This window comes from Hypomesus transpacificus, unplaced genomic scaffold, assembly GCF_021917145.1.
Source record: "Hypomesus transpacificus isolate Combined female unplaced genomic scaffold, fHypTra1 scaffold_27, whole genome shotgun sequence".
NCBI classification, from domain to species: Eukaryota; Metazoa; Chordata; class Actinopteri; order Osmeriformes; family Osmeridae; genus Hypomesus; species Hypomesus transpacificus.
The window spans coordinates 3,150,373-3,176,180 of record NW_025813796.1 but is presented as its reverse complement, the minus strand read 5'-3'; the positions used below and the strand labels follow the sequence as shown (position 1 = coordinate 3,176,180).

The window sequence follows — 25,808 nt, the reverse complement described above, 5'->3', positions numbered from 1 at the left end:
AACTAACTTAAAACCAGCCAACCTAGAACCTTCAAAGAACACAAGGTCATACCCCCAGGAAAACTCATAGAGAAAAAATGGAAGAAACCTTGGAAGGACCAATCAGGGAAGGATCCCCCCCTCCAGAGACAGTTGGTGACACTGGGAGGAGCCTTTCTCTCTCTCACTCAAGCCATTCTTCTCGCTCTCCTTCTAATCTTTTTGCTCTCTCTCCCCTCCTTTATCTTTCTCTATCGTGTTTTCACTCCATGTCTCTTCTTTCTTTCTCTCCCTGTCCCACACTCACTCAGACATGCATACATAGTTCTTATGTTGTGTGCATACACACAACACTAGTTATAGAACATCTTAAGGCTAAAAGTTTCTCCTAACTTTCAAATTAAGGAGAAACTCTTAACTCCAAATTATTTGCTTTAAGAGTATTCCACAATGCTTTTTAGCACTAAAACCAGCTCAAAAATATGTGAAAGGTTAGGGGGAGTCAAGAGGACTCCTAATGTGATTTGGTCACTAAGACCAAATCACAAACAATCCTAAAATGCCTGTTGCTGGCAATTTGCCTTGGAATGTAAACATTTTGATGATGAGCTTATTGTAGTCGAGTTATCAAGGATGCAATCACTTATAGAAACAACCCAATAACACCGGAGATCAAGGTTTTGACAACTCTACGCTACTTGGCCACATGGTAAATACAGCTCTCCAGTGCAGACAAACTAATTATACCGCAGCCATTCCTGAGTAGAACATTGCATCAAACAAAAATTGCCCTCTCCAGACCCCACATTGACAATTTATACGGCTGCCTTTATGCATATTTTTTGACGAGATTCACATGTAAGAGGCTGACAAAATAATTAGCTGAACATATACTTGTTGGGTGTGCCTGCCTTTGGCTAGGTCCAACCTATATTCTCTCACATATATATATAATTTATTTATTGGGTGTGCTTTCGTCAGCAAGGCATCAAGGCACACACTATGTTATCGCACATACCGTATTTCTTTGATTAAACGCCCTCAAATATACGCAGCCCTTTAATAAACACCGCACCAAAAAGATTCTGAAAACGGTTATTTAATTGGTTGAATTAAAACACAGTATTTATTACACAAGTAAATCACAAGTGTGATTTAAAATGTAGTTCGCCACTCGCGAACTAAACCTCTCTTACTAATTAAACACTGCCCTCAATAAACACCGCCTTCGAATAAATGCTGCACCAAAACTTAACATTGTGTAATAAACGTGTAATATAATACGGTAGAATTCTTATTTTAATTATTATTTTCACACCCTACCTTTGGCCTCAGACACATTTTGGTGCTACAGAGAAAATGTGCGTTGTAACATCAAATCAAGCGACAAAAAATAAATAGAAACAGGGCGTCCGACAAAAGGTTCAGCCAAAACGTCGTGCTGCACAGCATCGCGTTGCTGCAGTGTACACGCACCGTAACTGGACGTGAGCGACGCAATGCTGCGTGGCGCAACGCAACCTTTTAAAAATAAACGCAATATCCCAATCGCTTGTAAAATCAAAGCAGTTTAACAGGAAAACACAAACCGATGCATTCAGAATTCCATGTCAGTGCGCTCTTCTGAGCTTCCCAAATAGCCACTGCAGCACGGACACAGAAGTACAGGTGTCGGACTCGGCACACAAGTTAGAATTGAGGTAGGCTAAGAAAACATTACAAAACTAAATAGTCAGGTGGCTTAACGAGTATTTTCGACATTACCGTTACCGGGCAGACAAAAGCACCAAATTTTGCATGAGGCTTCCTTAGGGCTTGGTAGTCACTTTTAGCCTAGGAGCCACCCCTCCCTATTTAATATTTAAGGGTATTTTTCAGAATTCTGGCCCATTTTTCAGAATTCGGCTCATTTCTGTCCACAGACAGGGTGTAATTATATTAAAAACGAATTACATCTAATACATTTTAGATCCATTAATTAGTATAAACAAAAACAAGCCTAGACTTTTTTTATGGTTGCTCTTACTAATGATTTTAACACATTTTATTGGTGTTTAGTGGTACAATATCTGTGTTTTGGTGTTGTCCGCCACCATAGTTTTCACATGTCGTGCCATATCTCAAACATTATTTATCACCAGAGGGTGGGGGAGAGTCTGTGGGGGAGGGGGAGTTCGGGGGAGGGGGCAGCAGGGCATGTTTGGTGCTTTTGTCCAGCCTGTGTTAAGAATTGCAGGAAGGGACTCAAACGCAGACCCAATGCAGGAAAGAACTCAAAATTTATTAAAAAACAGTTAACACTCTCAGAAGTCCAGAACACATTTACATTTGCAAAGTGGTGAACAGTCCAGGTTTGCTTTGCCACAGCTGCAGTTGGAACAGTCTCCTTTGCAGGAACATTTAATGAGCTCCCTGCACGCTCTTGAAACTTCTGGAGTTGTCATAGGAAACAGGCACCCATAAGTTGGATACCTTGTTCCAGGCATACTGTTGTGGAGAAGAAACCACCTGCTGTGTTTGTGTGCTGGTAGTCCAGATTCCTGCTTGATACACTGCTCGTCTCAGGTGCTGGAGCAGTGCATCCTGGGTAGTTGGCAATTTGTCCATTGCCAGATTCTTCTTGCAGAAAAGTTCCTTTCTTGCTTCATTGACTGAGGTCAAAGGGCTGGTTTTGTCATACAGAATAACAGTCAGTCTCTCGAGCTTCTGGAATGATTCATCATCCAGTTCGAGCTGCTGGAAGGGATGGTTGGCCAGAAATACAAATGTCTCTGTAACATCTTCATAAGACTGCCAGGCTTGCCATACTGACTTCTTGCCTTTTCCATTGAATGCAGAGGTCGTGTCACAGCCAGAGTATGCATGGAACACAGGTAGGCCTTTTGATCGTGACTCCCCGAGGCTTGCACAGATGGTGTTGATGTGGTAAAACCTGTAATTCTTGCCCATACCAAAAGCAACCCAGATGTCGACCAAAGGTTGAGTCGCAAGCATGTCATGGAAGGTGCCAACAAGTATGACAATGACATCTGTATCCACTGTACGTACCAGGAACTTCGTCTCCCCTTGTTCCAGTGCATGAAGAATGTGGACTACAAGCCTCGTGTCTGCTTCCTCCTGATTGCAGTTGTTCATGGGGCTGCTGGAACCAATGGATACCACAGCTGGCCCTGATGTGGCGTAGACAGCCTTGTCTTGTGGCCAGCTAAACTCTTTAATCTTGGAAGTCAAAAAAACAAACAGTTCGTCCTTGTTCATTGAGTCCCGAAGGAAGTCCATCCAATTGCCAGGAAGCTTGGTATGACTTGATACTTTCCTTCGTACACCCGTGCCTCGCTTTTCTCGGGTAGACTCTTTCAAACTGTCTGTGGTGTAAGTGTCCCAAACAAGATCCAATCTTTTTGCATCCCGAAGCTGACTCTCTAGGTAAGGGATGAATATTGCATCTGCATACTCATCAAATGTGCTTACTGTGGTTGTGGGCAAGCAGTGGACGATGACGGCACCATCTAGGACTTTGCAGTTGTAGGTTGAAGGTGGCTCTGCTTGCCCAGGCTGGTCAAGACATTGGAGCAGGTGAGACTTTGTGTTTGGTAAGTGAAGTGCGCCAAGGTCTGACAGAGAAGGTGGGAAGGATTGTATCTCATGTGCAAAGAAATCATCCAAGTTTCCATCCCGGCTTTGCATTGAAATGTACAGCCTGCCAAAAAGGGCTACATTATTCTGAAGCACTTTGATCTTCTTTCCCTGCTTAGATGTTTGCTTGTGATGACATTTTCTGAAAAGCGGCAGAGAATTTCTCTTGATTGGGTCATGGATAGAGTGGGTGCGGTCATCAAGCACCTTCTTGACAAAGTCTTGGTATTTTTCCTTGCCTGTGGACTCCAAAGTGCGCACTGTGGCTATTACTGATTCATCTGTGCAGTTGCGATTGTCAAGAGTTACTAAATCAGGGAAGTCATCCAAGAAGGGATTGCCCATTCGCTTGATGGTTTCTGAAAGGCTGGAAACTTGTCTCTAGAAAGTCTTTTGTGTCGAGAGACCCTGCTCATGGTGCTGGAAGTTCGTGGAGATCTCTGTTTCCTCATCAGGGAGGTATACTCCTTCAAACTGCTTCACTAGTCTGGCTAATTCTGGTCCAGAGAGCATCCACCATCTGAAGGCAGCAGGATTCTCTTTAAGCCCAACAGCACCACCTGAACCTTTGACAATCTTGTTTTCTTGTTCATGTGCTTGGTCGAAAGGAATTGAAGAGAGGGGAGGGGGGAGGGGTGGCTCCTAAGCTAAATTTGACTACTAAGCCCAAAGGAAGACCCATGCAAAGTTTGGTGCTTTTGTCCAGTCGGTATCGGTATTTTCGTTAAGCCACCTGACTAAAAGAAAGTTTCTAAATGATAGGCCTACCAATCATCTTATTTTGACTAAAACATAAAAACTATATTACATGAAGCTCAAAAAAACAGTATTTGTGCTCAAATGAATGCGAAAAAAATATGATATCAAACTTGCGTCCCTGAACTGTTGTATAGTGGGTTAAGCAAGGGGATTTTTCTATAGCCAAGTAGTGCATTGTGCGCAGTACGCTTGGAAGAAAAAAAAGGGATATGAATAGGGGCCTGTGCCCCAGTAGAGTTTTATGTCTAACAATGCCCCTGTAGTTATGTCAGAAATATTAATCTATCAAGCATTGCACAGTCAGTCGGTGAACAAGTTAAGAAAGCTTTATTGCTTGCAGCCACAAAGAGACAAAACATCACACGCCATGGTGCTACAAAGTTTGTCCACTAGCATGTTGTGCTAGCTACCTATTTAAACAGAACCACTCTTCACAGTCATTAGTTAAAACAAAGGCATGCAAATGTCCCATGACTCTTCTTTCATTGGCTCCCTTGCATAGACCTGGCGAGCGTGTGTGCATTAGTGTTTGAGTGTGTGCGTGTAAGTGCGTGTGTGCTTTCTCTGACCCCTCTAAGCTTGACCATATGATTAACATATAATATGGTCTCTCCAGTAAGATAGTGGTCGGGCCAGGTCACCTTGTCTACCTAAGCCTAGTGTTACCCAGAGTTCACATTTGGGGGGAGGCCTCTCTTTGCACACAAAGAATGTTGAACACAGTATCATTCTAATGCAGGATAAAAGATTACATCTTCAACTTTTCTGACAGTTAACCAATGAGAGGGGTATCAAATGATGATCATAAGTCCTGTAGAGCAATCAATGCCATTCAATATCCAAACGATTGGAGTGGATAGCGCGAGGCAGTTTTCCCTACGCGGATAGCCACATGACCCCAACTAGCAGTCTCTTAGGAGTTGTTTCACTCGATACAACATCAAAACGTCCGGGATCGTTGCGTAGATATGAGTATGCTACATATAGCCAGCATCTCAGATTTATGGCATGGGGTGTTTAAATTGTATTTTGATAACGTGAGCTCAGTTGGAAACTACTGTTTTGCCGTTCGCTCTATCACTAGCAGTCTGATTCAGTATTTACTGTCAATGGTAATGGTATTCAGTGTTTCCCACATAATTAGATTATATTTGTTGTGTTAGGTAGGGGCGGATCCAGACGGGGCTTAGCCCAAAGGTAGTTTGTTTTGCATTAATTTGATCTCAAAATAGCTTTTTGAGCTTTATGTAATATAAACATTAGGTTGGACTCATATTACTATATTTGCCGAATGTATTTTACTATGAATATTTGCAGAGAATTATGATACTAAGGCCCGATCCCAATGTCCCCCCTAAACCCTAAGCCCTGAACCCTCACAAACTTACTTGATGTCACAAGTGATTGAGTGCAAGGACAGCACTTTGCTGCATTATCGGAAAAATATTAATGTTGTTGGATCACATGAAAACATATTTGGAACTTATCATCAAAGTACAACTTACACACAGTTCTGGCTATATTAACCATCAGTGAGCTTTGTGTTTAAACGTACATGTTAACTTTTATTTCTAACAATGTTTATGTCAGGGTTGGTTGCTCCTCCCATGCTTGTTTGTTGACCGTTCTTCTTTTTCTTGTCTTATGAGGCTGGTTTGCAGGGATATTTTTCTCGCTTCAGGCTTCCCCTGGTAACCCTTGTGTTTCACGTCACAACGCTGTGAATTGTGGCCAATTCCTTTAGATATGGTCTGCAAAAATGCGGAAAGCAGGGTGGTGGCAGCATCATGCTGTGGGGATTTCAGCGGCAGGAACTGAATGTTGGCTGGTCATTATATACTAGGGCCCAAAAACTGTGAAATGTGGGGTTTTGTAATGAAGTAAACTTTGATTTAAAATGCATCTGATCACTCACCCAATAATCGTCAAAAAATTTGAACACCACAACAATCAACACCACAACTACTGAAGCACCAAACTTTGCAAACACAAAATGTCTGTCACTGCCAATACCTTTGACCATGACTGTACTCTCTTTTTCTATGTCTCTCTCACTTTCTCTCTCTTGCTCTCTATTTCTCTGTAAGAGCTTCTGTGTGTTGGCTGTGACAATTACAGAGCAAGGAAGAGCTCTGCTGGCTGGTAGTTTTATTACCAACCAGGGCTTTTCCGGGAGGGGAAGAAGAAGCAGAGACAGGCCAGGCCTCCCTCTACATGCACAGACAAGTGGAAAGCCAATCAATGTTCTCCTCCCAAGAACTGTGTGTGTGTGTGTTTCGTTTGTGAATATTAGATATTGCACCATGTCAGAAGCTTGACCCTAACCCACAATTACCACTCAACGCACACCTCACATTCCACTAGACCTAGCAATGGTAAGAGAGGAACAGCAGGGATTGGAAAGTGGTTGTAGACATGAGAGAGCTTAAGAGGCCTGGGGGATGTGTGGAGAGATTGTAGCCCCTTCAAGGCTAGAAGCAAAATGTCTTAGTTTAGGGATGAAATTGGCACAAATAATCCTCAGACATAAAAAATGATAATAATCAAATAAAAAACAGACATAAAACGTAATAATCTCATAAAGAAGCTGAACAGAAAATTGCTGATTCAAAAACACATTAGGAACTGTTACGTACGATGTTAAAGGTAACAATGTTTGACTGTCAGTACTATACCAGTGGAGAGTGTCAACGGTGTAGCCAGGCACAAATAATGCAGCTGGGTCATACGGATTATGTACATTTAATTAATACAGCTGCTAAAAGGTATCGGCAAGCCGCAGCAAGCCGTAGTGAACAGACTATGACAAACAACAATGACTAATAGACAAGGGACGTACCAGTACATAAAGACACGGAGAAGGGACTATGAGCGATTCCCGATGAGACCGGAGAAGGGACTATGAGCGATTCCCGATGAGACAAACAAAGTGCACTACGCTATTGACCGAAAACGGCCCTGTTGGAAAACCACTAACTAACCTAGTATTTCCTAACCTGAATACACTGAACTTTAAGTTGCAAAAGGTGCAAGTGGAACCGCTCCCAAACTACTGTGCATAACATTGGTTATCTACGTGTTGAGGAGTATACCCATGGGTCTCTACACTATCTCCCTTCTCCTCTTACACATCTGGACAAATAAACAGCCGCCCAGCGCTTATGGAGGATCAATAGTGCCACAATGAATTAAATAAATACACCATTGAATAAATAAATACACCATTAAATAATTACTTAAATGTGTCATTAATTAATTAAAATAGACATTAAATACATAAATGTGTTTTTAAATGTGTCACGAATTAATTAAATACCAATTCATTTAATGTTTTTATATATAATTATTTCACTATTTAAGTATTTCATGCTACATTTCATGCTACATTTCATGCTACATTTCACAACGAGTTGTGTTGCAATGCTTCATTAATTGTGTTATCTGTCAAACTCGCCCATCAAAGTCAGTGGGATGGAGACCTAGTAACCCCTGAACCAATGATATGTGCTTTGAGCTTAAGTTGTCATGAGTATCTGGCAGTTTTCAGAAATACAATCGGTGATTGGACGGCAAAGATATTAAGGCGGGAACCATGGGAATTTTATTTCCCATATTTGAATGGTCCAGCAGGAAAGGGTTTGATACAAGGGGAAGACTCGATCCTGCTAGCCCCCATGCCATTTGAGCTGCAGGATAAAATGGCGAAAATATCCGGAGCTGCTTAGAGAAGCAGCACATTTGATAGAGGAAGCTCTGACCAGAAATCCTTCGGCTCCGGCGGCTCAGTCACAGACGATACCTGCCGCTCCATCACAGCAGATACCTTTTACTTGCTACACGCTTTGGGTTAGCAGATCCTGCTTCCACATCCTCTGCTAAATCTAAAATTTCTCTCACCAACTCCCTAGAAAGTTCACGGAGATCCTCCATTGTCAGTCACTATCCAGGCACTCTACTTCAGATCAAAGTAATGGATCAGACTAGATTCGCGCTAGCCCCGCCCCACTGACTTTGATGGGCGAGTTTGACAGATAACACAATTAAGGAAGCACTGCAACACAACTCGTTGTGAAATGTAGCATGAAATGTAGCATGAAATGTAGCATGAAATGTAGCATGAAATATTTAAATAGTTAAATAATTATATATACAAACATGAAATGAATTGGTATTTAATTAATTAAAGACACATTTAAGTAATTATTTAATGGTGTATTTATTTATTTAATGGTGTATTTATTTAATTCATTGTGGCACTTTTAGTCCTCCATAAGCGCTCGCCCCTCTCTCTCATATGCCAAACAGAACACGTTTTATGTCTGATGACAGTGTCTAATTAGGCCCGATTAGACACAGCCGCTTCAGGTCCGGATCTCGACGTCGGGGCGCGCACTCCGACGTCATCACCAGCACCGTCACAGGAACACCTACAGACAAGACACACAAACAAAACACACACACCCTACAGGCAGGAGTGGGAGCCGTAATTGGAACATATAGAAAATATAGCTGCAAGCAGCAATGAAGGGGCCAAGCAGCATTCGATATGGAAATTCAGTAGCTAAAGAAGCAAAGCAAACCTTGTAATAAAATATTTGCTTTTTTTAAATCGCATTATACTCTTCAGCAACTTGGTGGCTCTACCCCGAAACTTTCGATTACCTTCACGGCTTTGCGCAAAACACGTAAACCGTGTTTTGTAACGATGAGCCGATGCGTTTGGTAAATATGTCATTTTAAGACAATGCGCTGGCTACATGTAGCGTTATATCTACAAAGCACAATAAATCTGACTCTTCTTGAGTATAAATGCCCTGAGAATTAAACAAGGTTAAACTGCTTGACAGCAACTGTGGCATACCTGGCTTCGCTAAACATGTAGTCTCGCATCAAGACTTGCTTGATGACTTTGGCCGGATTCAATCCCACGACCTTGCCTTGATCTTTCGTCTCCACAAGGTAAACCATCGCAGAGACAAGGCCTCACGTCTGCTTTGGCGTGCTCTTTGTCAAAATCGTTTGCGCGTTTCTCGTGAACGGTTTGACTCATCAATAACATTTTGATAACTTTTTGTAAGCATGGTCTGAAGATGATCTGTTACGATTTTCATGAACGAGTTCGAAAAAGTTGGCATTCCTTTAAATACAAATGACGGAAAAACCGTCGTGACGACAATGACGTCACAGGGTTCAGTCGAATTGTCTGCATCCAAGGAATCCAATGATACCTCAATTAAGAAAAAAGGTATTACGGTTCAAAAGTTATGGGCGTAAACACACGTCCAATTTTGACCCCTTGGTGGCGCTATAGTGCTTCAGGGATCGACATGAAACTTTGGTGACAATAATCAGGAGACCGTTCCAAATCTGTGTGCCAAATTTCAAAACTTTGCACCAATCGCTATGCATAATAATTATAAATATAGCTGCAAGCAGCAATGCGGGTTCCTCCGCAAAATGGCAAAATATTATAAACATGTACACTGTAAAAGATCGAGACTTGGACAACAAGAGAGCAAAACGACTTCATGTTTGGCCATCAACAACAGGCTGAACGGGGATTTGAACTCATGAGCATAAGGTTACAAATCAGAGTCTCTAGCCTCTCTGCTACACACCAACTGCTGAGATTTTATGATTAGTAAGGGCTGATTATTAACTTTCCATAGGATAACTCTTCTTGAGTTAATCTCTCTCCAGACTCTCAGTCAATGCACAACTAACAATAGTCATGTGGGCAACTGGGCTAGATCAGAGCTCATATTCAACTCCTTGCAAAAATAGCCTGTGACTGGTCAGCAGCCGACTCTCTCTTCACGTTAAACTACACAACATGCACAATCAGGGTGACCAACAACATTATATTAACTAAACAACTATAACATTACAAACATCTAACTGAACGAACGTAGCATTACAACAACTGAAATCCCTGGCACGGCTTTTGTAACCAAACTATTTTCCACAAGTCTTTGCGTTTTTGGGCATGTCGCACTGCATGCTAGGAACCCAAGGGTGCTGACGCTGATTATCTAGCTGTGCTCCGACTGCGTGATATGAGTATTAGTTTTTGGTCAGTTTTGGGACAAAGATTAAGAAACGGTTGACATTTCAAGGTGAAATTGTATGAAATTGCGCATGGTATTTCAGAAGGATGTCTGCCTGTTTGACTAAAGTAATCAAAATTAAGACAGGCCAAAAGACTGTGCCTGGTTTCGAACCTGTGACCTTGCATTTTGCAGGACGTTTCAACCCATTGAGCTACCTGCAAGGCTAAGAAATGCTGGTCAGTTTCTGTAAAAAAAAAGAAAGCCGTTTCTCCTGCAGCATGGATTGTTTGATTCGGCCAAAGTTTAAACAGCTGTAATTCAATGATCTTTTGACATATTAAGGTGAAATTGTGCATGGTACTTCAGAACGATGTCATCCTGTTTAACTAAACAGATATTCAAATTTAAGACGGGCTAAACGACTGTGGCTGGATTCGATCCTACGACCTTATACTTTGCAGGTCGCCGTCCCAGCCCAGTGAGCTAATCTCAGTGCTGAATATTTTCACGTTCAGTTACTGTATAAAAAAGTGAGCTGTTTCTCCTGTGGTAAGCGAAAGTTGAAACAGCTCTAAATCAATCATATTTTGACATACCAAATTGTGTACGGTACGTCAGAGTGATGTCACCTTAAAGCCTATTAAGTTTGAAAAACCATCATTCAAAATTACATTTGATTTAGTGACACAAACATATTGAGTTAATGTGTAAATTTACATAAATACACCCCTTTCAGCCATTTTGTACTTGATTCAATTGCCTTGATTAACAATTTTTTATACGTCAATAATATATATATGTACTAAATGTCAAGTCAATTAGACCTTTGGTTCAAGAGAAGAGGAATTTTGAATGTTTTCCCAAATTATCACTGTACAGGAAAAGCCATCATGGCGGACCTTATTGGTCCTTGAGGCTTTTTTGTTCCTCATGAAAAATGAGGCATGCACATGAAGTTTCAGAGGAATTGGAGCAATGGGGTGGAAATGCATTCACTCTGAAAAGTGGACATTTGGGCGCCGCCTGTGGCGCCCCCTATGGTCTGATGTGGGCCAGTCTGTGTTTGGGCCGTAGTTGTGGCATGTTGTATCAATATGCCAAATTTCAAAACTTTTTACCAATGTGTTCATGAGATAAATTACAAGAATAACTAGAGGAGGTACAATTTCTGGGGAAATTGTAGGGTGTGCTTGCTTACTTGTAGGGGTCCGTATTTAAATTACATTTTAAACTGATATTTCTGTATATTTTATATTAAAATGCATAGCCTTCTTATTATTTATTAAGATTACATAGATTTAAAAGCATATTTTTTTCTGCTCATTTACAACTCAAAATACTAAGAGTGAAGAGTAGAATGAAATAGTCTTGTCATTTCCCCTGCAAGAGGGAATGGTGATCAGCAACCTCATAGTTGAATCAAAACGAATATATTTGGCAGACCGGTGTAAAAATTGACCTAATCTCTATGATTTAAACGTCATTGTAAGTTTTCTCGTGATATTTTCAGGCATTTAGCCTACTCATATTGCATTCATTCATTAATAAAGAACCCCCTTTGAAATTTATTTTAACAACGACGTTACCAGCAGTAGCTATCTCAGATGGAATCGCGATTCAAATAGTATCATCTGCTAACTGAAAATATGCCCCCAAAAACGTAAATAAGCTTGACATTTACTAAGGGGAAAATCACTCATTCATAAAAATGTCAGTGGTAGCGATCATTGTCTGTAACAAGGCAAAATGCGATATAGCCCTGCTGTGTGGAGAAGCTACAATTGTAGGCTACAACTACTAGACTTTCTTGGTAGCGATTGCGTTGGTTGAATTCGATTTAACGTTACTTCCGTTGTACGGTCTAGGCCGAAATGAATTATTTTCATGAACAGATTGAAGTTTAGGCTGTGGCAATGGAGTTCAGGTTAGTCACTAGTCAGATAGTTTCACCTATTGAAAGACTTTTGATTTAAGGTAGGGTAGTGCCGAACATCATTGACTTCCACGTAGGCTACTGTAAACAGCTGTGGAAATGTTTTTTTTAGCTACTAACAGTACAGTACAGCGTTGCAGTGAGCTACACTGGTTTGAAACCACAGGTAATGATAATTTCACCAACAAATCGTTTACATGTAATCTAATGTCATAATAAATCCTACAACAAAAATGTAATTGTGAGGAATGTTTATTTTAACAATTGAAAACAGATGCATCATAGACCGCTGTAGTATGTGTTGCCCGGACAACAGAGGCTAATGTCATGATGCTAATGCTTCAGTGAAATAGTAGACTAATGTTTTCGAAAGTAGATGTAACTACTTCCTTATATCAGCTTATATTGTTTTTCATATACAAAGTAAAATGAGTAAATAGTTATCACCCTGGCCTATTTGCTTGTGGCGTTTCTGCAGCTCCCTTGCAGTAAAGCAGTTAGCCTAGCTATCTGCCAGAAGTTAACGAGCTGCTAAACTAATGTTCTGCTAGAGGTAGTCACGCGATATTTCGTGACGTTAGTGACGTCAGTAGCGTCAGTGACTGTGGCTAGCAAGTTAGCCACCGTTAGCTTCACTTTTGCCACAAAAACTTAATTAAAACCTAAGCCGTGCAATGGAACATAAATCCCAATAGAACCAACGCAATCGCGACCAAGACGAACCTTAAACATCGACGTTGTCTATGTAGTCCAAATATTGACTGAGCCTTAGTGGCGCGAAAATAAACAATAATAATAATAATATATATGTGAGATAACAATGGTTTGTGCTCACCGAAAGGCAAGCACACCCCAATAATAATAAATATAGCTGCAGGCAGCAATGGCGGGTTCCTCCTTAACATTGCAAACCATTACCAAATTGACATGACACAGACATGTATTTCACACATGTACACAACATTTCAAGACAATTGGATCAATGGCTGATTTTAAGTAATTTTCTAAAATTCTTCACAAATTGTCACTGTAGAGAAATATCCATGCTGCCGACATTATGGGTTCTTGATACTCTTTTGTTCCCCATGAGCAATATAAGGCATGCGTACCAACTTTTAGAAATTTTGGACAAACGGGGTTAAAATGCCGTCGTCGTCATCTACCGCTTGTCCGGGGGTCGGGTCGCGGGGGCAGCAACCTAAGCAAGACTTCCCAGTCCCCGGCCACTTCCACCAGCTCTTACTGGGGGACCCCGAGGCGTTCCCAGGCCAGCTGAGAGACATAGTCCCTCCAGCGTGTCCTGGGTCTTCCCCGGGGCCTCTTCCCAGTGGGACGTGCCCAAAACACCTCACCAGGCAGGCGTCCAGGAGAAATCCTGATCAGATGCCCAAGCCACTTCAGCTGGCTCCTCTCGACGCAGACGAGCAGCGGTTCTACTCTGAGCCCCTCCCGGATGACCAGGCTTCTCACCCTATCTCTAAGGGAGAGCCCGGACACCCTGCGGAGAAAGCTCATTTTGGCCGCTTGTATTCCCGATCTCGTTCTTTCGGTCACCACTCATAGTTCGTGACCATAGGTGAGGGTAGGAACGTAGATCGACTGGTAAATACAGAGCTTCGTCTTTCGACTCAGCTCCTTCTTCACCACGACGGACCGATGCAGAGCCCGCATCGCTGCGGACGCCGCACCGATCTGCCTGTCGATCTCGCGCTCCATTCTTCACTCACTCGTGAACAAGACCCCGAGATACTTGAACTCCTCCGCTTGGGTCAAGATCTCCTTCCCGACCCTGAGATGGCACTCCACCCTTTTCCGGTCGATAACCATGGCCTCAGATTTGGGGGTGCTGATTCGCATCCCAGCCGCTTCACATTCGGTTGCGAACCGCTCCAGGGAGAGCTGAAGGTCGCGGCCCGATGAAGCCAACAGGACCACATCATCTGCAAAAAGCAGCGACCCAATCCTGAGGCCACCAAACCGGACCCCGTGCGCCTAGAAATTCTGTCCATATAAGTAATTAACAGAATCTGTGACAAAGGGCAGCCCTGGCGGAGTCCAACCCTCATCGGAAACAAGTTAGACTTACTACCGGCAATGCGGACCAAACTCTGGCACCGGTCGTAGAGGGACCGGACAGCCCCGATCAGGGAATCCGGTACCCCGTACTCTCAGAGCACCCCCCACATGAGCCCCCGAGGGACACGGTCGAACGCCTTTTCCAAATCCACAAAACATGTGTAGACTGGTTGGGCGAACTCCCATGTACCCTCCAGGGTTAAAATGCCACCCTTTTGAAAGTGACAACTTTGAAGCATGTTCTGTCAGGTCACCTGTGCTCTGGGCAGGCCCATCATGCAGAGATCCATTCTTTAAAAGCTTTGATTACAACAATAACTTTATGAATGGGAAGATACACTTTAGTAAAGGACGTGTATGTAATGTAAGGACGACAATTACATTAAGGCCTATATGTATAGTTATATATATATATATATATATACATATATATATATATTTATACAAGATAGCGAGGTAGCTGACTTCACCACTCCTGAATGTGCCTTTCATCAACCCCAAGTTTGCGTGCTACAGGTCTGTTGCTGCTTGTGAGTGCTTTCTGCACAGCTTTCTGTTTGAAAGCTAAAGTATAAGAATGTTTTGGCAATGCTACTTCAGATTTCTACACCAAGTAGATACACGCGCAGCTTCAATTTTACACTCAGCGTTTGTTTGACCTCCTTGTCTAGTTGTTTGTCTGCAGCATTTAATCAAAGGAATATGGTATATGACAGCAATATTTTTTATGTAACACACCTTTCTAACATCACAAGTGGCCGCAGCTTTGCCCCTAATGGTCTAGGACTTCCCCTAGCTGCATTGCAAATCAAGAATAGAGCCTTTTCATTTGGCCCAGTGGCAGACTGTCTGAGGTTGTCAAATATCACCACTCATGGAATGCTTCTTGTCCGATAAAATAGACTTACTTGAATGGAACTAATTGTTGTGCACTTATTTATATTCCAGTTATAAACAAACATCAAGACAAATTGTACATGGACAAAGTTGCTTCCTAATTGCATTCACTCTTATTTCATAGCTTTTGTGATGTCAAAGTAGAATAACTACATATGTGTCTTACATAAACATACTGAATTTTAAATCAATTGTAGTCAGTGTAGTTACATGTGGTAATATGTCCATGTCATTGTTGTGTTGGAAATGTATGTGAATGCTGGGTGGTTGACTATTTCTTATTGTATGATCTGTGTGAGATGTAAGCAAGGTAAATATTCTGTGAGGTGTTAAGATAGATAGCAGTTTTAGAATAAACTGTAAAACTGTAAATAAAAAATACTTTATTAGCAATGAACAAAATATACAAGTTAAGACAAATGTAAGTGTAAAATGAAGATGAGTAAACTAAGAACGTATATTTAAAAATAGGTGGTTGTTAACCTTTTGTATTTTTTTACAATAAGCAAAGAATTTACTAGAAATGAACAAAAATACAAGTTAAAGGCAAATGTATAAGTAAAATGAAGATAAGTAAAAGAACGAATACTGAGCAGACTCATTTTGTTTGAGGTTGTCAAATATCACCAGACATGGACTTCTGCCTAAATTGACATGCACCAACTCAGAGCAATGAGTTTCAACAACCATTAGCACAGTTATTCAATTTGTTGACTCTACTCTTAATGCAAGACTATGTTTAAGTTATTGTCTGAAATTCTTTGTCGGCAACTGTTTATGGAGGAACCCTCCCTCACCAAATTGCTTTGGTCATGCTTTCTTAAAAGTCTAGTCCTTAGTTTAGATGTGCCAAAGAAGATGATAACATGACCAAGCTGTGTTTGGTTGATTCAACTATATAGTTCTGAAGAAGAAGACCTCCTGTTTCTTTTAACAGTAGAATTAGCTGTGGCCAAACTAATCAGAGAATGCCCTACTAGTCTAAAATGGCTACTAGACTAAGGAGTGAAGGTGGGAGCTTGGTACTGTTGGGGCCATGTACTGTTATGGTTTTAGAGTCAAACAACTTGCTAAATGATTAAATGTCTGTTAAATGTCAAATCCAACTTTAAATGTATAAAAGAGAGAATTAAACCTAGAGGTTTAAAAGGCTACGTTTGTTTAAACAAATTACAGACAGGATTTGGGGAAAAAGCTCTAGAAATTAGCCAAATATACATATTTTAAATATTCACAATTAATCTACTTTTCATCTTACATTGAACTAATTTTCAGAAAAGTAAGCCTTTTCTCCTGTGGTAAGCGTTGTTAGATTCAGCCAACGTTGAAACTGCTCTAATTCAATCATATTTTAACATACCAAGGTGAAATTGTTTGTGGTACTTCAGAATGATGTCATCCCATTGAACTAAACAGATAATCAAAATTATGAAAGGCCATAAGATTATGGCTGGATTCCAACCTACGACCTTATACTTTACAGGTCACCATCCAAGCCCATTGAGCTATTCTCAGTGTTGAATATTGTCATGTTCAGTTACTGTATTAAAAAGTAAGTTGTTTCTCCTGTGGTGAGCGTTGTTAGATTCAGCCAATGTTGAAACTGATCCAATTCAATCATATTTTGACATACCAAGGTGAAATTGTTTGTGGGACTTCAGAATGATGTCATCCTATTGAACTAAACAGATAATTAAAATGATGACAGGCCAAAAGATAATGGCTGGATTCCAACCTACGACCTTATACTTTACAGGTCACCATCCCAGCCCATTGAGCTATTCTAAGTGTTGAATATTGTCATGTTCAGTTACTGTATTAAAAAGTAAGCTGTTTCTCCTGTGGTAAGCGTTGTTAGATTCAGCCAAAGTTGAAACTGCTTATAAATTTCCTATAAAAATGGGACAACATGATGACTGGGTTGCTGCTGTAAAGAATAATTTACTTATAGTTTTTATAAAAGGTTGTTTGGAGTGCCATAACTTGTCATTGAAGGGAATTTCAAATCATGCCTAGCATCAGTGGGGATGTGTCCTGGCTTAGGTTACTGAAATGAATTTGTGCAACAGACAAGGGATCCACCTGAACAATCAATTTACTTCATTAGAGATAACCATTAGCGTTATCTCTACCATGCGTAGACTACAAGTACATTTAGTCATTTTAGCAGACGCTCTTATCCAGAGCGACTTACAGTAAGTACAGGGATATTCTCCCCGAGGCAAGTAGGATGAAGTGCCCAAGGACACAACGTCATTTGGCACGTGCGGGAATCGAACCAACAACCTTCTGATTAATAGCCCGACTCCCTAACGGCTCAGCCATCTGACCTCCAGTAGCTAGCTACTGTGGTGAACCTGGCTTGTTTTGCAGTGGTTTACACAGTCTCGCTAAACAGATGATTGGAGTGTTGTGATGGGCTCAAATAAACACGCATTGCTATGTTTTACAACCGGAGGATTGTAAAACACACACAAACCTCCTGACGGAGGAACCCTAATAAGAATACAAACAACAACAATAGGTTCCCTCCTACCAGAGGAAACTAATAATAATAAGAATACCAACAATAACAGTAGGTTCCCTCCTACCGGAGGAACCTAATAATACCAACAATTACAATAGGGTCCTCCTGATGGAGGAACCCTAATAATAATAAAACTAACAAAAACAATAGGTGCCACAGCAACTTCGCTGCTGCTTGGCCCCTGATAATAAAACTAACAAAAACAATAGGTGCCACAGCAGCTTCGCTGCTGCTTGGCCCCTAATAAAACTAACAATAACAATAGGTGCCACAGCAGCTTCGCTGCTGCTTGGCCCCTAATTAGATATGGGATATGTGTCCTTATTAGTAAATAGCCATAGGCCCCCGGCTAGCCCAGTCAGTCCTCAGAGCTGAAGGCATGTGTCGGCCTGGCTGCTTTTCCTGTCTCCCAACGCTACCAGCTATTAGCAGAGCAGCCCCTGCCCTCAAAGTACCAGATCTGGAGATAAAGACATGGACACCGCCCCAAGCAATTACTTAGAATTTGTGAATTAGCGTGGACATTACGTTTACATGTGAAATGCAAGCCCTGATGTCCAGCTATCGTTTATGTCTCTGAGATGATTAGCTGCTGTAGCATTCAAAAATGCCTTTGAACCCAAACACTATGACTGTAAAGGATGTTAAATGTTGTAAAATATTTTGAATAACACATTTGATTTGATGGGAGCGAACTGGTATTGAGATTATTGAGATGTTTGAGACTGTGACATTATTTTAATTGGTGCACAGTACCCGTGGTGCAGTCAATTAAAGATGTCAGTAAAACACAAAAATACAGATTCCTGGAACAATAGATGGATAGTGCACAGTGCCCGTGATGAAATACGTGACACACACACACACACAGATTCCTGGAATTATAATGGTTCAAGTGCATGGTAGCATATAACCTTTCAGCTATACTGAAATAAAGTATCTACTTTAAATATAGTCTTTCTCTTAGCTAGCCAGCATTTTATCCATAAAGACAACCCTGTGACCAGTTGTTCCAAGCACCCATTGGAGCTCAGTTAAACGCTTTGTAGCCTATTAGTGCTGCTCAACGCCTTGTATAGGGCCAGCTCAAACATTTTTGGGGGGGATCTCGAAGCTTATCCAAACGTCGTCAAATAGGACACTGCACTCCCTTGGGTTCTGAAATGGACACCTGCAAAATTTGAACTTTGCACAGTGCCCGATTCTCAAGATAATCGTAGGAAACTCGTTGCCCTAAAATCCCATTGTAAAACCACACACACAGTCAGACAGACAGACAGACTGAGACACACTCTTTATCTAACTCTCTCTCTCTCTCTCTCTCTCTCTGTCTCTCTCTCTGTCACACACACATACACACACAGATTACTGGCATTATTAGATATATATAGTGCACTATACTGTTCCACTTATCCCTTGATCATAATCTCACAGGCTATTCCTAGCTCAAATTCTTCCTTAACTAAAATCGTGGGTCTCTGTCTCCTTATGTCTACAGCTGTACTAAGGCACATGTGCACCATGAGGCCCTCTCTGGCCACTGATATTCAGAAATTCCTTCCTGACCTACATACACCGGCTACTGCAGAGAGCACACAGCATCTTCACTGGAGGAGGTTTCACACCACACAGTCGAAATATGCAGCCATAAAGGTTTTGGGTGTTTAAATAAAGACTGACAGCTCCCAGCCCTCTCGCCACACCCAGCTACAGTTTAAGTCTGGACAGAAATGAAGCCATCGGCTGTATTGAGTGTTTTTTTATTTCCTACAAGCAACACAAGTTACCCTATAAACATCCAGTTAGACATTGCAACATTTGATTACGAGAAATTGACGGTCCTCTAAACAACAATTAAGTATGTTAATAAAAAATTATGCATAAACAACTACAAAATACTTTTTTAAATAATGTACATGGCACCCTTAAACATTCAATGTTTTTGAACTGTATCAAAACTGTACTGTTTTGCCTTGAGTTACCTGAACTTGGAGCTTTTTCACATGTCCTTTAAAGCATGGAATCCTGGGGAAATGGTCAGAATGTTTTGTAGTATTTTCACAACAAAGTGTAAAGGGATAAGTAAAGTTAAGTAAAGGGATAAAACAAGGAAGCTATCTGCAATATGACAGGAAGCGAGAAAGGTTACAGGGTACTGTAGATAAGACTTGCTAGAATACACGTACACTGGTGAACAATGTTTAAATTAAGAAGTATTGCATGCATCTATCATCTACATGATAGTCTAGGGCATGAAAATAATAATAACATTTGTGATGTTGCAAAACCTTTTAACCACAACAAATAAAGATGTAAAATAACAGAAAATACTGAACAAATTCAAAATTGTTACGTCATAGAATTAAGCTTGTTAAATGTCTCTTTACTAGTCCTGTTGAGCTGTGTGACAACCCAGTGACAGTTTCTTTTTCTGTCAAGACATTGTCTTTGTAACGTTTTGTTGTCTCACCAGATCAGCGTTCAGGCTCTTGTTTTGGGAGCCTGCTGAATGGGCGCTGTTACAAGGAGATGTCCGGTCGCTTCAGCAAGGCTCAGTGTTGCTGTGAGAGCGGGCTTTGCTGGGCACGGGGGTCAGTGCCGGAGATGTGCCCTGTCCAAGGCTCAGGTGAGTCACTCACACATCTATACTATCACTCCTGGCCTTTCCAGAAACAGAAATGTTGGCTTCCATGGATCTTTTCAAGATGCCATTTTACTCATTCTGAAATGCTATTCATAAGAGCACTCTGCTGATGTTCAACATTGTGACATTGACATGGATGTTTTTGACATTGCATTGTCTGTCAACATTTGATGAGTGTATAGACCAATTATCACCCTACGTCACACAACTGTCAAGCAGGCTCAACTGCGCATGTGGGTTGCAAAAGACGAACTTCTCCCCGTTCTATTACTCTTGGAGTGTCGTTCAGGTCATCGTATATCTCTGGCCACTGGATTGCAGGGCTTGATATTAACTTTTTGAGGCTCTTGGCCTTTGGACAAATACATTTATGTTCACTTGTCTATGCACAAAAGTCACTTGACCCCGATACCCTTAAATAGCCTGTCCAAGTGATCGGGCAAAACTAGCCTGGCTAACGGAGGTTGCTTTCTCAGGCAAATGACGAATGAAACAGACAGGTTAAAGAAATCCGAGATTCTGGCTGTCTTCACCAGACTCGTATCGACATTAGGCAGTCCTCCCTGACGTTTCTGGTGTAGAATGGAGCGAAATACAACATTGTGCACACTGCCAGTGAGCGAGTCTGACTGAGGCTAACGTCAAAACAGTGTAACTGGGATGTAGTCTCACTCAGATTGCCAGTTTAAACAAATCAGAAAAATAATCGGACCAATTGACTATAAAAGCAGAATTCCCATATCTCTTGAAAGCTGCCCTGCTCGACTTTTTAAATGTAGAATTGACTGTAAAAGTGTAAAATTATGAACTTTGACATGACGTGAAGACATGGTTGCCGCTCGACTATGCGGTCTGTACCGGGCGACATTCTCACTCAAATTTCAAGACTTTCGTGACCCAAATCAAAATTCTGATGCGACAGATGATTGGGTAATCGCTTTCTCTCCTATAGGCATGTCCTCCTCGACGCTTTTGGTCTTTTTAAATCTAACTATTTGTATTATCTGTGTGGTCCTTTTGCCATTTAAAATGCTATCCTTTCCCGGTTTTCTGCAGCCACAGTGCGCGCGCATCCCGATTGTTTACAAACAAATAATTGGTCTATAGGGTGTTTAATATTGGCCAAACAACCAAAACGAATTCCCTTATGTTTGAAGGAAGAGGGAACAGCATATTAACATTAACAAAATAATTTTGATACCAATTGAAATTGTAGTCATTTGACTCTATGGGCCCTATCCTGCACCCAGCGCAATTGACTTAGTCAACGACACAGGTTTCATTCCTAGTTTGCACTCGACGCAAAGCCAACCTTTCTCTCCACAGACGCACGTCGAAATGACTTTGCGCTCCCGTGGGCGGTTCAGCGAAAAAGGAGGCGTGTTCTGGCGCAAACGTTCCCTGGTGCCATTTTGCAGTTTCCGAAAACCAATTCCGCCACTGTCCAGGAAAAACGTGGTCTAAAGTCAACGGCGTATTATTCAGATGCTATTTTAAGGGCGCAAGCTTGGTCCGTGCGCACTGCTGGCAAGGCCAGGGTCTTCTTTCTGCGAAGCTACGTTACATTGTTTTGATTTATGGCGTGTTACATTTCTTCAATGATTTAAAAAAAAAAATCATGAGAAATCTCTATGTATGTGAACTTGATTTGTAACAATTGTGGCAATCTCCTCCCACTCCTGTTTAACCGAAGCTAATTAGGGTGGGTTTCCATCAGGATCAGAATTCGGTTTACTCGCCATGTAGCCTATGTTACACAAACACGGAATTTAATGTGGCAGGAAGGCGCAAACAATAAACATATAGGGCCTACCGTTTCTTAAATTAAGTAAAAAAGTACAATAGTTCAACGAATTCTAAGAACTAAACAATTAAAAAATATAACAATAAAAAAAAAATATATATATAAAAATAAGAATTTGAATGAGCAGAACGTCGGTCTCCTCGGCTGTGAACTGCTCCTGGCGTGCGCCTGGCAAATCCGCCGTTATAATAGCAATCCGCCATGGAAGAAGAGCTGCTCTTAAACGGAATGTGAAATGACGCTCTGATTGGTTTATTGCACGTTACGCCAGGCGCAAAGTCATTTATCCCGCCGGTATAATAGCAACAGCGGCGGAGTCCCGCCCACAAAGTTACTTGCGCTTTGCGTTTTGATACTTGCGTTTCAAATCGTCAAAATAGGGGGGTATGGGTTCAATCAGAGCTAGAATAGTCAAAGTAAAGTTACATTAAATATACATTTAATAACATTGCAAATGAATGAAATCAATTACAAGGCAAACATCTTACAAAATGAAGGTTAACTCAATGAGAGGTTAACACAATGAGACCCATCAAATAGAGATTCCGTCCAGCAACTCCAGATTTTTGTATATGAGAGGTGGGGGCAGGGTGACACCTAGCCTTACAAGTGGTACTGTGAAGTAGTCACTGGCTGCAAATATCGTCACTTAAAAAAATACATCTAGAAAAACAAACAAAAAAAATGTTGTACTGTATGTTATCAACTCTGCCTCTATTCCCCAAATCCCCCACAAGAAAAGCTGCTGCTTAAAGGCAGGTTCAGAGAACTTCCTGAAGCTAAGCTTAGTTCAAAGCGTTTGCAAGATGGTAATTGATAGTCTAGGGCAGCAGTGAAACTGCTTTACCTGGGTTATGTCTAGGCTGGGGGAGGCCTGGACCTCTCAAAAAGCCCCTGGCATACTACCGTGTTTCCTCTGACAGCAGCCTGAAGAGCTCAAAGAATGCCTGCTACTGCTGGTGCTCCCAAGCATCCACTTCACTGGTATCTGTGCTCTCCTCGCAACTCTGGGTATATGACCCACTTCGATGATAGTTTTCCCAGGGTCTGTGAGAATTGAGAAGATAGGAAGGGGTCCATCTGTAAAACAGATATGTTTTGTGATTACATTCTAGTCAGGTTACAACACACATACTTTTTAGTTTATAGAGGACAGTAAAGTGGACCCATCCCTTCAAAGGTTCAGGTTCAAGTCAAGGGTCAAGTGTTCTTCAAAGTCATCCTCTCAAATAATTTCCATCATACTCAAATTTGCATACTGGTCATGCTCTAACCTTTTGACCTTTGAACTTTGCCTCACCCAACTCAGAGGAGTACAGGAGGATGTGTGTGGAGGGGGTCCCTGTCAACCCTCACCCAGAGGGAGACTCCAACGTCATCGGTGGGAGAAAGAAACCCCAGGTCCTTCTGAACCCTTTTAATTCACAGACCCCTTTGAACCCCTCAAACCCTTACATCCCACTGAATCCTCAGAGACCAGAATATGACCACACAATCAATGGTCAGCCAACCAATGGGAATGGAAACACTGTGCCTAAGCCTGACTATGGTAAGAAAACATCAATAATTTACTGTTCATAAACATGTTAGGGGCAGCAGGGAGGTTGGGGAGTGGAAGGGATGAGGTTGAGATGAATGATTAGATTTTTTTGCCGTTCCAACGTTCTGTTCTTACAGTGTTGTCATGACAACAAGTGGCGGTAATTTGTTTTCTCAGCTAATCTAAACCAGACGATGGATGTGTGCAGACAGCTCCCTAACCTATGTCTACATGGCCGATGTATCCCTGTGCCATCCAGCTACCGCTGCGAGTGTAACACCGGATACACACAGGACACCCACAGGGAATGTGCTGGTAAGGTACAGGATATTGTACAAATGTTAAACAATTACGTTTCTTTTTGACACAAGTGTACTTGGGGGGCTCATAACCCTTCATGGAAATTATCATTACCTGTCTTAGCATATCAGAAGCCCCTCTTACACAGGCTATTGAAGGCAGGAATGTAGCGCCTTGCAGTTCTGCATAAAAGCTACAAATATGGAATGGGGCAGTTGTTCTTTTAGCGTTAAGATGTTTTGTGAATACAACCCCTGGTGATTTTGGATCTACATCCTATAATTTTTTGCTACCCATCAGAACGTGTAGGTAATGCACTTGTGCACAGCAAGGTTAGGGTTATCCCGTTACATTTGCACATACTGTAGCAAATTCTAATAAAAGGGCTATAGAAAGAACTGATATCCTTCCTCTGATGACAATGTATAGTTAATTGGTTAACTGGGGACATTGTGTCATGTCAGAATTGTACAAAAGCATATTTAAAGCATTGGATCCAGAGCTAACACATAGGGATGGTATAGAAAGGTACCACTTTACACAGGATGGGTCTCAATATTTACTCTGCTTCCATTTGCCCGCTAAGCACGTCCATTCCTTGTTCCCAGATGTAGACGAGTGCTCCTCGGACCCTTGCACCAATGGTAATTGTGTCAACACAGCTGGCTCCTACTACTGCAAATGTCACACTGGCTTTCAGAGGACTCCTGGGAAGCAGACCTGCGTCGGTGAGTCTCCAGATGTGACAGTACGTGCCACTTAGAAAGTTACGTACGTTAAATTGGTTTCCGAGAAATATACCTTGATATAGTAGCATGACTTGATATCTCTTTCTAAATGAAATTCATCAACAACTTGATCAACTAGCAACCACAATTACAATAATTTGTACATTCTGTAGAGCAAAAGTGTTTTAACGAGCTTACTGCTGTTAACTGCAATTTTATAATTTTCTGTGAAGACATTGATGAGTGCCTGCACAATGGGGTGCTTTGTAAGAATGGACGGTGCCTCAACACAGAAGGCAGCTTCCAGTGCATCTGTAATGCAGGTTTCCAGCTCACCTCCGATGGCCGGAACTGTGTCGGTAAGATAGGAATGAGGAAAAGGGGACAGGATTTGAGAGACTAGAAAATCATGAATCATAAACACCGTTCTTTCTGTGTTTGAAAAAAACTATATTGGAGACAAAAGTCTGATTAATGTAGTTCCCATATTTACTTTTAAAAAGAAATGCAAGATACAATAGACAATAATGTGAGGCGCTATTGGTGGATTTTTAGTCTGTACTTTAGTATTTCTAACCATACAACAAGTGATCATATAACTTATGATCAAACAAGAACAATCCTGGATGATGTACAGTCCGTCTGGTTTAACAGAAGCAAATTAATAGAGATCTTATGTATCTTCTTACCAACCTCATCCTTCACAGTACTTACCCACAGAAAGGGGTCAGAATTCAGAGTTTGTCTTAGCACTCACATGTTTGACTCCATGAATGAACTTTCACCCCTCAGACCATGATGAATGTGCTACCACCAACATGTGTCTGAATGGCATGTGTATCAACGAGGACGGTAGCTTTAAGTGTGTCTGCAAACCCGGGTTCACCCTGGCATCGAGTGGACGTTACTGCACAGGTACACTAATTCTCTTATCC

The 25,808-nt window shown here is 41.5% G+C and overlaps 1 protein-coding gene across 1 annotated transcript in view; it reads left to right on the top strand.

Moving 5' to 3' along the window:
- The window catches only part of LOC124463163 (fibrillin-2), a 131,274-nt gene that overhangs the window by 42,415 nt on the left and 63,051 nt on the right, over positions 1–25,808 (top strand). The window contains exons 9-14 of the mRNA XM_047014931.1: positions 20,331–20,483; positions 23,615–23,854; positions 24,023–24,160; positions 24,754–24,873; positions 25,107–25,232; positions 25,666–25,788. Coding sequence (XP_046870887.1) covers positions 20,331–20,483; positions 23,615–23,854; positions 24,023–24,160; positions 24,754–24,873; positions 25,107–25,232; positions 25,666–25,788 — 900 coding nt within the window. The remainder of the gene's footprint in view (positions 1–20,330; positions 20,484–23,614; positions 23,855–24,022; positions 24,161–24,753; positions 24,874–25,106; positions 25,233–25,665; positions 25,789–25,808) is intronic.